The sequence below is a fragment of the Canis lupus genome, chromosome 8 (assembly GCF_011100685.1).
Source record: "Canis lupus familiaris isolate Mischka breed German Shepherd chromosome 8, alternate assembly UU_Cfam_GSD_1.0, whole genome shotgun sequence".
NCBI classification, from domain to species: domain Eukaryota; kingdom Metazoa; phylum Chordata; class Mammalia; order Carnivora; family Canidae; genus Canis; species Canis lupus.
Genome location: NC_049229.1, coordinates 45,487,855 through 45,502,200, shown reverse-complemented (window position 1 = coordinate 45,502,200; position 14,346 = coordinate 45,487,855). Strand labels below are relative to the sequence as shown.

The 14,346-nt window shown below is 42.5% G+C and overlaps 1 protein-coding gene across 20 annotated transcripts in view; it reads right to left on the bottom strand.

Moving 5' to 3' along the window:
- The window catches only part of SIPA1L1 (signal induced proliferation associated 1 like 1), a 375,245-nt gene that overhangs the window by 35,933 nt on the left and 324,966 nt on the right, over positions 1–14,346 (bottom strand). For 18 of the 20 annotated variants that reach the window (XM_038545124.1, XM_038545128.1, XM_038545132.1 and 15 more), the window contains 3 exons: positions 13,016–13,078; positions 12,460–12,578; positions 9,207–9,649 (listed from right to left, as the gene is read on the bottom strand). In XM_038545124.1, the coding sequence (XP_038401052.1) occupies positions 9,207–9,649; positions 12,460–12,578; positions 13,016–13,078 (625 nt within the window). The remainder of the gene's footprint in view (positions 1–9,206; positions 9,650–12,459; positions 12,579–13,015; positions 13,079–14,346) is intronic. The other 2 variants (XM_038545141.1, XM_038545142.1) reach the window with 1 other exon arrangement.

Sequence of the window (14,346 nt, the reverse complement as noted above, 5' to 3'; positions counted from 1 at the left end):
TACCTAGAAAACCTTCAAATTATCCTGAAAATCTATGAATTCGGCCTGAGATTTAAAGAGAGAACACCTGGAATGCTACAGTGAGAAGAGTTCGCGCTTCTATCAAGGTAGGAAGACGGGGAAAAAAGAAATAAAGAAACAAAGGCCTCCAAGGGGGAGGGGCCCGCGAGGAGCCGGGCTGAGGCCGGGGCGAGGGTCCCCAGGACAGGAGAGCCCCGTCCCGGAGGAGCAGGAGCTGCACCGACCTTCCCGGGCGGAAAGGGGCTCGCAGGGAGGTGGAGCAGGACCCAGGAGGGCGGGGATGCCCTCGGGCTCCCCGGGACAGTAACAGCAACTGCGCGCCCAGGAGAGTGCGCCGAGCTCCCTAAGGGCTGCAGCGCGCACGGGGGACCCGGTGGGACCCGGAGCAGCCAGGAGGGGCTCGGGCAGCGGCTCCGCGGAGGGGGCTGCGCGGCCCGGGAGCGCGAATCCAACAGCGCAGGCTCCGGAGCACAGGGCGCCGGGACACAGCCCAGGATCCGGCCTCCCCCCGGACAGGCAGAGGCCGGGAGGGCCCAGGACAGCAAGGACGCTCCTGCCCCGAGCTGAGCAGATCAGCGGCCCCGCCCCGGAGCCTCCAGGCCCTGCAGACCGAGAGCTCCGGAGTTACTGCGGGGGCTGACTCCAGGGCTCCAGAGCTGGCCCCGCCACTAGGGCTGTTCCTCCTGCGGCCTCACGGGGTAAACAACCCCCACTGAGCCCTGCACCAGGCAGGGGCACAGCAGCTCCCCCAAGTGCTAACACCTGAAAATCAGCACAGCAGGCCCCTCCCCCAGAAGACCAGCTAGACGGACAACTTCCAGGAGAAGCCAAGGGACTTAAAGTACACAGAATCAGAAGATACTCCCCGGTGGGTTTTTTTTGTTTGTTTGTTTTGTTTTGCTTTTTGATTTGTTTGCTTCTCCCACCCTTTTTTCCCCTTTCTTTCTTTTTCTTTCTCTTTTTCTTCTTTTTTTTCTTCCTTTTTTTTCTCTTTCTCTTTTCTTTCCTTCTTTCTCTCCTCTCTTTTTCTCCTTTTCCCAATACAACTTGCTTTTTGGCCACTCTGCACTGAGCAAAATGACTAGAAGGAAAACCTCACCTCAAAAGAAAGAATCAGAAACAGTCCTCTCTCCCACAGAGCTACAGAATCTGGATTACAATTCAATGTCAGAAAGCCAATTCAGAAGCACTATTATACAGCTACTGGTGGCTCTAGAAAAAAAGCATAAAGGACTCAAGAGACTTCATGACTGCAGAATTTAGAGCTAATCAGGCAGAAATTAAAAATCAATTGAATGAGATGCAATCCAAACTAGAAGTCCTAACGACGAGGGTTAACGAGGTGGAAGAACGAGTGAGTGACATAGAAGACAAGTTGATGGCAAAGAGGGAAACTGAGGAAAAAAGAGACAAACAATTAAAAGACCATGAAAATAGATTAAGGGAAATAAACGACAGCCTGAGGAAGAAAAACCTACGTTTAATTGGTGTTCCCGAGGGCGCTGAAAGGGACAGAGGGCCAGAATATGTATTTGAACAAATTCTAACTGAAAATTTTCCTAATCTGGGAAGGGAAACAGGCATTCAGATCCAGGAAATAGAGAGATCCCCCCCTAAAATCAATAAAAACCGTTCAACACCTCGACATTTAATAGTGAAGCTTGCAAATTCCAAAGATAAAGAGAAGATCCTTAAAGCAGCAAGAGACAAGAAATCCCTGACTTTTATGGGGAGGAGTATTAGGGTAACAGCAGACCTCTCCACAGAGACCTGGCAGGCCAGAAAAGTCTGGCAAGATATATTCAGGGTCCTAAATGAGAAGAACATGCAACCAAGAATACTTTATCCAGCAAGGCTCTCATTTAAAATGGAAGGAGAGAGAAGAGCTTCCAAGACAGGCAGGAACTGAAAGAATATGTGACCTCCAAACCAACTCTGCAAGAAATATTAAGGGGGACTCTTAAAAATTTTTTTTTAATTTTTATTTATTTATGATAGTCACAGAGAGAGAGAGAGAGAGGCAGAGACACAGGCAGAGGGAGAAGCAGGCTCCATGCACCGGGAGCCTGACGTGGGATTCGATCCCGGGTCTCCAGGATCGCGCCCTGGGCCTAAGGCAGGCGCTAAACCACTGCGCCACCCAGGGATCCCAAGGGGGACTCTTAAAATTCCCCTTTAAGAAGAAGTTCAGTGGAACAATCCATAAAAACAAGGACTGAATAGATATCATGATGACACTAAACTCATATCTCTCAATAGTAACTCTGAACGTGAACGGGCTTAATGACCCCATCAAAAGGCGCAGGGTTTCAGACTGGATAAAAAAGCAGGACCCATCTATTTGCTGTCTACAAGAGACTCATTTTAGACAGAAGGACACCTACAGCCTGAAAATAAAAGGTTGGAGAACCATTTACCATTCGAATGGTCCTCAAAAGAAAGCAGGGGTAGCAATCCTTATATCAGATAAACTAAAATTTACCCCGAAGACTGTAGTGAGAGATGAAGAGGGACACTATCTCATACTTAAAGGATCTATCCAACAAGAGGACTTAACAATCCTCAATATATATGCCCCGAATGTGGGAGCTGCCAAATATATAAATCAATTAATAACCAAAGAAAAGAAATACTTAGATAACAATACACTTATACTTGGTGACTTCAATCTAGCTCTTTCTATACTCGATAGGTCTTTTAAGCACAACAACTCCAAAGAAACGAGAGCTTTAAATGATACACTGGACCAGATGGATTTCACAGATATCTACAGAACTTTACATCCAAACTCAACTGAATACACATTCTTCTCAAGTGCACACGGAACTTTCTCCAGAATAGACCACATACTGGGTCACAAATCGGGTCTGAACTGATACCAAAAGATTGGGATCGTCCCCTGCATATTCTCAGACCATAATGCCTTGAAATTAGAACTAAATCACAAGAAGTTTGGAAGGACCTCAAACACGTGGAGGTTAAGGACCATCCTGCTAAAAGATGAAAGGAAAAAAATAAAATAAAATAAAAGATGAAAGGGTCAACCAGGAAATTAAGGAAGAATTAAAAAGATTCATGGAAACTAATGAGAATGAAGATACAACCGTTCAAAATCTTTGGGATGCAGCAAAAGCAGTCCTAAGGGGGAAATACATCGCAATACAAGCATCCATTCAAAAACTGGAAAGAACTCAAATACAAAAGCTAACCTTACACATAAAGGAGCTAGAGAAAAAACAGCAAATAGATCCTACACCCAGGAGAAGAAGAGAGTTAATAAAGATTCGAGCAGAACTTAACGAAATCGAGACCAGAAGAACTGTGGAACAGATCAACAGAACCAGGAGTTGGTTCTTTGAAAGAATTAATAAGATAGATAAACCATTAGCCAGCCTTATTAAAAAGAAGAGAGAGAAGACTCAAATTAATAAAATCATAAATGAGAAAGGAGAGATCACTACCAACACCGAGGAAATACAAACGATTTTAAAAACATATTATGAACAGCTATACGCCAATAAATTAGGCAATCTAGAAGAAATGGACGCATTCCTGGAAAGCCACAAACTACCAAAACTGGAACAGGAAGAAATAGAAAACCTGAACAGGCCAATAACCAGGAAGGAAATTGAAGCAGTCATCAAAAACCTCCTAAGACACAAGAGTCCAGGGCCAGATGACTTCCCAGGGGAATTCTATCAAACCTTTAAAGAAGAAACCATACCTATTCTCCTAAAGCTGTTTGGAAAGATAGAAAGAGATGGAGTACTTCCAAATTCGTTCTATGAGGCCAGCATCATCTTAATTCCAAAACCAGACAAAGACCCCACCAAAAAGGAGAATTACAGACCAATATCCCTGATGAACATGGATGCAAAAATTCTCAACAAGATACTGGCCAATAGGATCCAACAATACATTAAGAAAATTATTCACCATGACCAAGTAGGATTTATCCCTGGGACACAAGGCTGGTTCAACACCCGTAAAACAATCAATGTGATTCATCATATCAGCAAGAGAAAAACCAAGAACCATATGATCCTCTCATTACATGCAGAGAAAGCATTTGACAAAATACAGCATCCATTTCTGATCAAAACTCTTCAGAGTGTAGGGATAGAGGGAACATTCCTCAACATCTTAAAAGCCATCTACGAAAAGCCCACAGCAAATATCATTCTCCATGGGGAAGCACTGGGAGCCTTTCCCCTAAGATCAGGAACAAGACAGGGATGTCCACTCTCACCACTGCTATTCAACATAGTACTGGAAGTCCTAGCCTCAGCAATCAGACAACAAAAAGACATTAAAGGCATTCAAATTGGCAAAGAAGAAGTCAAACTCTCCCTCTTCGCCAATGACATGATACTCTAAATACAAAACCCAAAAGTCTCCACCCCAAGATTGCTAGAACTCATACAGCAATTTGGTAGTGTGGCAGGATACAAAATCAATGCCCAGAAATCAGTGGCATTTCTATACACTAACAATGAGACTGAAAAAAGAAATTAAGGAGTCAATCCCATTTACAATTGCACCCAAATCATAAGATACCTAGGAATAAACCTAACCAAAGATGTAAAGGATCTATACCCTCAAAACTATAGAACACTTCTGAAAGAAATTGAGGAAGACACAAAGAGATGGAAAAATATTCCATGCTCATGGATTGGCAGAATTAATATTGTGAAAATGTCAATGTTACGCAGGGCAATATACACGTTTAATGCAATCCCTATCAAAATACCATGGACTTTCTTCAGAGAGTTAGAACAAATTATTTTAAGATTTATGTGGAATCAGAAAAGACCCCGAATAGCCAGGGGAATTTTAAAAAAGAAAACCGTATCTGGGGGCATCACAATGCCAGATTTCAGGTTGTACTACAAAGCTGTGGTCATCAAGACAGTGTGGTAGTGGCACAAAAACAGACACATAGATCAATGGAACAGAATAGAGAACCCAGAAGTGGACCCTGAACTTTATGGTCAACTAATATTCGATAAAGGAGGAAAGACTATCCATTGGAAGAAAGACAGCCTCTTCGATAAATGGTGCTGGGAAAATTGGACATCCACATGCAGAAGAATGAAACTAGACCACTCCCTTGCACCATACACAAAGATAAACTCAAAATGGATGAAAGATCTAAATGTGAGACAAGTTTCCATCAAAATCCTAGAGGAGAACACAGGCAACACCCTTTTTGAACTCAGCCACAGTAACTTCTTGCAAGATACATCCACGAAGGCAAAAAAAAAAAACAAAAGCAAAAATGAACAATTGGGACTTCATCAAGATAAGAAGCTTTTGCACAGCAAAGGATACAGTCAACAAAACTAAAAGACAACCTACAGAATGGGAGAAGATATTTGCAAATGACGTATCAGATTAAGGGCTAGTTTCCAAGATCTATAAAGAACTTATTAAACTCAACACCAAAGAAACAAACAATCCAATCATGAAATGCGCAAAAGACATGAACAGAAATCTCACAGAGGAAGACATAGACATGGCCAACACGCACATGAGAAAATGCTCTGCATCAATTGCCATCAGGGAAATACAAATCAAAACCACAATGAGATACCACCTCACACCAGTGAGAATGGGGAAAATTAACAAGGCAGGAAACCACAAATGTTGGAGAGGATGTGGAGAAAAGGGAACCCTCTTGCACTGTTGGTGGGAATGTGAACTGGTGCAGCCACTCTGGAAAACTGTGTGGAGGTTCCTCAAAGAGTTAAAAATAGACCTGCCCTACGACCCAGCAATAGCACTGTTGGGGATTTACCCCAAAGATACAGATGCAATGAAACGCCAGGACACCTGCACCCCGATGTTTCTAGCAGCAATGGCCACAATAGCCAAACTGTGGAAGGAGCCTCGGTGTCCATCGAAAGATGAATGGATAAAGAAGATGTGGTTTATGTATACAATGGAATATTACTCAGCCATTAGAAATGACAAATACCCACCATTTGCTTCGATGTGGATGGAACTGGAGGGTATTATGCTGAGTGAAGTAAGTCAATCGGAGAAGGACAAACATTATATGTTCTCATTCATTTTGGGAATATAAATTAATAGTGAAAGGGAATAGAAGGGAAGGGAGAAGAAATGTGTGGGAAGTATCAGAAAGGGAGACAGAACGTAAAGACTCCTAACTCTGGGAAACGAACTAGGGTTGGTAGAAGGGGAGGAGGGCGGGGGGTGGGAGTGAATGGGTGACGGGCACTGGGGGTTATTCTGTATGTTGGTAAATTGAACACCAATAAAAAATAAATTAAAAAAAAATGTGTGTCTTGAATCTAGTTCTGACGTCAGTAATACTACTCGTTATGGAGGACGAGAACACTATGCTAAGGGAGTCTCTGGTCACCACACAAACCAGCACTGCCTACAGCCCAGGCCAGAACTCTAAGACGAGCCCAGCTGGTAAGAGTCTTATTTTTATTAACTTTTATTTTCAATCTTCTTAAAGCAGGCTTCATGCTGGGCATGGAGCCCAATGTGGGGCTTGAACCTAAGATCCTAAGGTCAAGACCTGAGCTGAGATCAAGAGTTGGATGCTTAACTGATTGAACCACCCTGGAGCCCCTGGTAAGAATGTTTTAAAACTAGAATGGTCTTCATCTCTCCCATGGTTGCCATAAACCTTTTTTTTTGGAGGGGTTTAAGACCTGAAAGTGAAATAGCCATTGCAAGAAAAAATAAAAATCTCTCCCTACATTTCCAAACTTCACAGAAAATATATACATATTCTAGGGAGCAACACTTCAGAGCAATTAATAGACTTTTTAATTGTAGGAAGTTATCAGTGTGTATGGCTTCTCTTAATGACATGTGAACAGAACAACCCTGTGTAATTACCAACTTACATTAATGCAGTTCTCCTGGGGTGCCACAAAAAACCTGCACGATCATCAACAGGGGGGGACTGGAGGACAGAAGGGTAGGAACACAGCCCAGCCAGAAATACGCAATGGAACTTAATCACTGTAATTTAGATTTTGTCACTGAGACCCAGGTACGAGCTCTTTTATGCACTGTCAAGAGATCTCCACATTAATTGCTATTCCTGTCTTCTGAGGACACAAACACTCTAATTTGCAGTGATTTTAGTTTCTCCAGCACTGTGCATTTGGTGGCTAAGTCCTTCTTCCTCCAGAGAAGGAAGTCTGCTAAAGCTCTGATTATCCAGCTCACTCTGCCAAGATCAACAGACTGAAGTCACAAAGCATCCTCGCTTACCAGAGTCTAGAAATGAATGTGACTCAACCTATCAGTGGGGGGGAATGCTTTGCCACCCTCCCTGAAAGGCCACATTCTTCTCTTCTCCAGTAAGTTTGACTTTCAACAGAAGAGTTATTCCCAAATGATGATTTAAATGATTTCTGCATGGTCAGTTTGAAGCAGAAAATTTAGATAATCCTTTGAGGCCTGCAAGCAACTCCAGTCAGCACATTCAGAGGATGTAAGCCCAGGTGCCTCCTTTTCAGTGGGGAGAACTCTGTGGATCCCCTGGGGTTTGTTAGGTGGCACAGCTGACATCTTGTGCTTTGGGTTCAGAGGTCCAACCCTTTTCAACCTTACTTCATGAGGATGCTATTCTAGGTAAGACTTCCATAACTTTCTTCTGCCATCAAATTAGACCAGAGCACGATATCCCCAAATGGAGTATAATTCTTAAAAAGATAGCCTCCTTTCAAAATAAAGAACTGAATACCAACAAGACAGGAGTTGAGCTAAACCTAGAAACGACACAGAAACCATTCAGAACTGAAAAACAGTCTGAGTCAGGGCACAGGATTCGCTGATGAGATGGTGGGGCATGTCCTCAACAGCGAGTCATTGTCATGATTCTGTCACAGGACTCTAGGTCCACGGTACATCATTATGGTATTTCACTCAGCTTTCTGTTCTACTTTCCCAAAAACTTCCTTCACCTATCTGAAGCAAACATTTTCTTAATTGTGGAAAGGGAACTGGATGCCAGGTACTCGAGAATACCAAGACAATTTTCCCATTGCCTTTTTGCTTACGCTGGGGGTGGGGGTAGGGGGGTCATGTGGTTTTTAGATGGATAATGTGGTAGTGTAAACAGAAATAAAACTTGTGAAGTGCTTCAAACGCCAGCTTGGCATTTTCAGACGGGAAGCTCAAGAATCTCATCAGTAACAGTACAGACACAATGAGAGGACTGAATATTTAACTGATCATGTTAAACAAATCCAAATTAAACAGAGTACATCCTCTGTTATTAAGATGATCTGGGGTTTACTGACAGATTATGTGCCTAGATTCCCAGCAGAAAAGTAAAACTAAATTTAGTTTCTCTGCTACTTTTCTTTAGGGCATGATAATAAAGGAGGCCCAGCAGACAGCAAGGTTAGGTGCTGTCATGAAAAATAACCAATGACTGACAACAATAAAAGGTAAAAGGTGAAACCACCACAGACATCAATAGGCTCAAAAAGATAGTGGTGGAGTATTTTTTCCTTAAAAAGGAAGAATCCTGTCATATTTTGGATTTGGAGCTCAAATCTAAAAGATAAAATGAAGAATGCTATTTATTTTGCCTATCAGAAGATCTCCAAGGCTATAGGAGAATGTGTGCTTTCCTATTTGGAAAGGTAGATGGGATGTCTAATTTTAGCTGCACTCTTAGACTGGATACCCCCCACCCCACCCTCAACTCAACACACACTGTCAGGAGGCAATTCGTGAGGAGGAATTACCATGCAAGCATTGGTTAAGTGATGTTCTCTGACAGAGAGGCAGTGTGAAGGATGTGTTTAGCATCATAAATAATGATGCATTAGTCTTAGAAAAGACCCCTTTCTTTTAAAAATATGCTCAAGATTTTCTTTCAGTGTCTTAAGACTGTTTCATTCTCTATCACTACCTGAAAGCCAGAATCCTAAAATTCTCTGATTCTGGTACAAAGAAAGTTTTTATAGACCAAATCCATAAACCTTCCTCAGTTGAAAATAATGCATTAGGATTACAGGGAAAAAAGTACTTTGGTGACAAATACCAGGCGTACGTGAAAATAACAGTCAGTGCATGGAAAACCCCTTCTTCGTACGTGTTGAGCGAAGGGAAGTGGGATGAAGCTGAGGCTGGGAACCCGGGCCAGGGCTGGGCTGGGCATGGCCTAGGCAGGAGAGGGCACCTACCTCGTGTGGGAAGCAGCATCATTTATGCTGAAAGTGCTGTTCTCCCTTGTCAGGGGGCTTGAGCCGGCCTGGCTCTTGCTGTGGATATCCAAGCTCAGGGAGGACTCGGTCTTCCGGTCCAGGCCGAGGCCCTCTGTCTCTAAAGTCCGATCAGTCACGGAGATCACTTCGCTGGAACTGTGCCATAGGGGTGCCACTTTCTCCTTGCCTGGTCCTGAGCGAGGGGAAGACGTGGCAGCCCCCAGGGAGGCTGTGCTGCCGTGGCTGGGGCCGTAGGAGGTGGTGTCGATGCCACTGTCGGCAGATGTGCCTTGCAGATAGTTGTAGCTGTTGAGCTCAGATTCGGTGCGGTCCCCGTCGTACCACTTCTCATCACTGTGGGCACTCGATGCATTGCTGGAGAGGGTATTGCTGCTGGAGTGGCTCGAGTAGTGGCTATCGGACTGCAAGGGAAGCAAGACTGACCTAAGTGTACGTTTTGCTTCTTGAACACTAGGAAGAAATACTGGGACAAAGACCCCATGGCATGTTTCTGGCTATGGGGTTCTCACAGCACAAAAATTCCAATGATAGAAACCAGATAGGAGATGCCTGGAAAAGCCTATTCAGAATGTTCACGGCAAAGAATGCTAGAAATAGGTTTTTTTTAGAATCAATTTTTCATTCACTTGGCTAAAATAGCAATAGTATTGAGATCACCTTAATCGGAGAGTATGTTGGATTCCAAAAGTCCTCCACTCAGAATAAATATAAGGAAGAATATAAGATTTATTCCCAAAGAGATCTCCTTTTCCTTCCCCAATTGGCAGCTATTTAGAAAACAGCTTTCTAAGGAGTCCTTCAAAGTAAAATTTATGCAGAGGTGCCAAATCAATACAATTGGGCAGGGGAGGGGGAGAATTATGGTGCTAGGACAACAGGGTATCTGCATGCAAAAGGGAGGATGGAAGTTAAATCCTTGCCACACAGAAAAATACACTAAAAAAGATCAACGGCCTAAATGTATGAGGCTAAAACTCTAAGACTCTTAGAAGAAAACCTACGTGTCCATCTTCATGACCTATTTATGGAATGGTTTCTTGGATAGGACACCAAAAGCACAAAAGATAAAAGAAAAAAATAACCTGGATTTCATTAAAACTAAAAACTTCTGTGCTTCAAGGAACCCAATTAAAAAATGGGCAAAGGATTTGAATAGACATTTCTTCAAAGATGTATCAAAAGGCCAACAAACACATAAAAAGATACTCAAAATCTTGAGTCCCTAGAGAAGTACAAAACACCACCACAATGAAGTAACACTTCACACACTAGGATGGTTCTAACCAAAAAGACAGACAGTAATAATGGTCAGCATTGTTGGTAGGAATGTAAAATGGGACAACTGCTATGGGAAAATGATTACAATTCCATTCTTAGTATCTATTCAAGAGAGATAAAAATATGTTCATAAAAAGCCTTCTAAATGATTATTTCCAGCAGCATTATTCATAATAGCCCAAAACAGAGGAACAACCCAAATGTCCATCATCCAATGAGTGGATTTTAAAAAATGTGGTATATCTATTCAATGGGATATTAGTCATAGAAAGAAGTACTAATACATGCTATGACACAGATGAGCCTTAAAAATGCTTTGCTAAGCGAAAGAAGCCAGACACAAAATGCCACATGTTGTATGATTGTCCAGAATAGGCAAGTCCACAGAGATGGAAGGTGGATGACTGGTGGTCAAGCGCTTGGAGTGGAATTTTGGGAAGAGCCAGCATGGCTCAGGATTCAGGATTTCTTTTTGGGGTGATGAAAGCGTTCTGCAGTCAGATCATGGTGGTGGTTGCACAACTCTGTGGATATACTAAGACCCACTAAACTGTATACTTTAAATGGGTGGATATTATGGTATGTGAATTATTTCAATTAAAATGTGTATAGAACCCTTTCTACACAGTGGCTTAGTTGTTTAGAACATTCTATAGTTTACACCAAAGAAATGATATTTCAAAAGGTATCTGAATAAAATAATATTTTAAATTAGATGGGAGACAGGACGCCTGGATAGCTGGTGGAGACAGAGTGAAAGGAAGAGAGGAGCTACAAGTGTGTGTGTCCGTTGCTTGAGGAAGGGACATGCTCTTCCCAGGGGAAGGGAAGCAGCAGGAGAGGACACAAACATTACACCTCAAAGTTGAAGATGTCTTCTTAAACAAGAACCAATTAACCCGTGACTTTACTGGTGCCGCTCTAGTTTTTTGCAACACCACCATTTATGTTAGAAGGCCTTCATTTATTTTTAATGTTTGCAGGACAGAACTTCTTCACCTCTGGATCCGTGCTGTGGGCTTTGGTGGCCCCTTGGCACGTGTGGCTGCTGAGCACTTTTAACGTGGCTAGTCCGAACTGAGATATGCTGAGAGTGTGAAATACATAACAGATTTCTATAGACACAACATGAACCACATTTGTAATCCTAAACATTATAGTAGCCAGACTTTAAGAAGTTAAAAAGAAACAGGTGAAATTAATTTTAAGAATGTATTTAATCTAACCCAATCTATTCAAAATATTATTTTATCATGTCATCAGTAAATGATGTTCCTTCAGTGTTAATGAAGGAAGGGAAATTGACAGATTGGGCAATTTATCACTTACAAGTAGAACTATGATAACATCACGTTCCTTCAGTAAATCTCTCACCACATAGCCTAGTGCAAGGTGCCTTCCCAGGCATGGGCGTGCGCTCTGTTTCCTTAGCTTCATATTCATTTTACTAGAGCAAAAGCTCTTATTCTTAATTCTACCCATTAGTGATAAGGAATTATGTATAGGTATGGTAAAACAAAAATGTGTGTAGCTACACAAGCAGGAAGGGCAGTTGTCAGGAAGCTGTCTGTCCCCTTGACTGATGCTCCAACCATATCTCATGCTTGCAACTGTATAAGCAAATAAAATCCATTTTTAGCACATTTCTGTTCCCAACATTTTAGGACTGCTTGTGTCTGCATCACATGGCCTTCCATCCAGATCTGTGAGGGTGGCAGGTGCATACCAAAGAGGAATTTGAGTTTATTTTCAAGCAGCCTTAGGGCCACTGGCAGTAGAACTTCCAGGGTCATGGCAAATGCTCCACTTTCTGCCAGGATGACTTCTTTGACCATGTGGAAGAAACAGCAAAGCACACCTCTGCCATTTTCACTTTGCACATCGCTACACTGCTAGAAATCTTGTCATTTTTATTATTTTACAGTTAACTTACATGCCCTTGTTTGTTTGGAGACAAATGGACCACCGGATCCTGCCGCATTAACCTCCCACTGGGGCTCTCTCGGAACGCAGGCAGTACCTTTGATACTGCTGGGAGATGGCACGTTGGCTCTGGAATACAGCACAGGACATTATGGTGCAGGCACTAAACGGGTACAAGCACATGTTGACAAATGAAGACGGCTTGCCATTGCATCTCTCAGGTCACTGACCAGCAAACTCTGAATTTCAGCGATAAGCTTGTTGAGAGTTTACACAATAGACAGCATGTCAGAAACTAAGTGGCTGATGGGTAAAGCTTGCAGCTGGTGACAGTGTGTCACATCATACACATTAGCATAGCCAAGTACCACCAAACCAAAGGCCATGAACAACGCGGCAAAGTTAGGAATCAACTTTTGGTTTTGGGGGCAAGTTGAGAATATATGGATTATATTTATGAAAGTCATTCATTGCCAAGTATGGCTAACCTAGCTTGGTCTACATTACCTAGACAGGCACGGATGCAATCACGTGTTACTTACCAGGACACTTTGGAAATATTTTACCTGTATATTCATGCTGCTCGAGGACAAAAGAATTGAAATCCTGAGGTCCTCTATAACTGTAAGCTAAGCACAACAGAAAAGACACACAGCAACTAGTTTACTTAAGACAATTGCTTCCTTTTGGACTCCAAGCTGGCGTTCAAGATGGGGTTCCAAAGGTAAAAGGTAAGCGATATAGGCTTCTTTAACACACCGATAGCTAACAGCAACAGTTCTGCACTTCTGCAACACCATTCCTAAACGTAAAGGACGGGGCGACATCCTCTTTTACTCTCTCAACCATCTCCAACAGCAGAGGCAGAAAAATGAAATCCGCTGAGATGGGTGAGCCAATTAAGCTCAACTCATTTCCACCAGGGCACCAGTCTGTCACACACGGATGTACAAAGACAGGTGGGTCTGGCTAACAAATAAAAGTCTCCTCAGCATTTTCACTCAGTGACCCGAAAGTCATTAGAGAATCGTTCTTACAAATTGAATGTATAAAGGATTGGCCCTTGATACATTCTGTATACAGTGTGCCAAGTAACGAGAACAGAACAATTATTTTTCTTGATTTCTCCCTAGCATGGCTTATACCAACCAAGCCCCAAATTCTGGCTGATGTGCCAGTTAGAGAAAGCTTGGTCATTTCTCTAGAATGGTGGAATAAAAAAAGTTAGGAAAAAATATTTTAACATTTTATTTGAAGCCTTCGATTTTGGATAGAGAAAGGCCACCAGTTGGTAAAAAGGCTTCTCTGGCAGGTTCTGGGATATCTTACTTCAAAGAAAAAAAAAAAAAAAAGGCGTATCTTACTAAAAGGATGAACAAACATGTTAAAAAGAATCATTGATATTAATTTCAGAGTCTCATCTATTAATCTATTAAGGGTGGGACACCACCAAATGAGAGTAGGTGCAAAGTAAAAAAGACTGGAGGGAGGTTTACGTGAAAGAATGAATATGGGTCTAGGACAAAGCTCATAATTACCCTTTCCAGTCCCAAGATACCTTAGTGACTTCACATGAGTGGGAAGTGTGGCACCAAGCACTGTACAAAGGGCTTGCTGGCAGCTCTGTTCGGAGCCCGCACTACGAGCCAAAAAAAGCTGCTAAAGTCATGTTGAAGAAGGGATCCTTTTCATATGTGTCGTTACCATCTCAACAGTATCAAAACATATGGGATTAAAAACATTCTGTCAAGAGCAGAACAGCAGATCGGAAAATGCTCAGGTTTTCTATGTTGGGGGTGGGTGCTGTGACAGTGGGGAATGACAGATGGCTTCAGTAACAAGGCACATCTCACTGAAGTTACTGGAACAAAGCAAATCTTCAGAACCTGAGAATTAC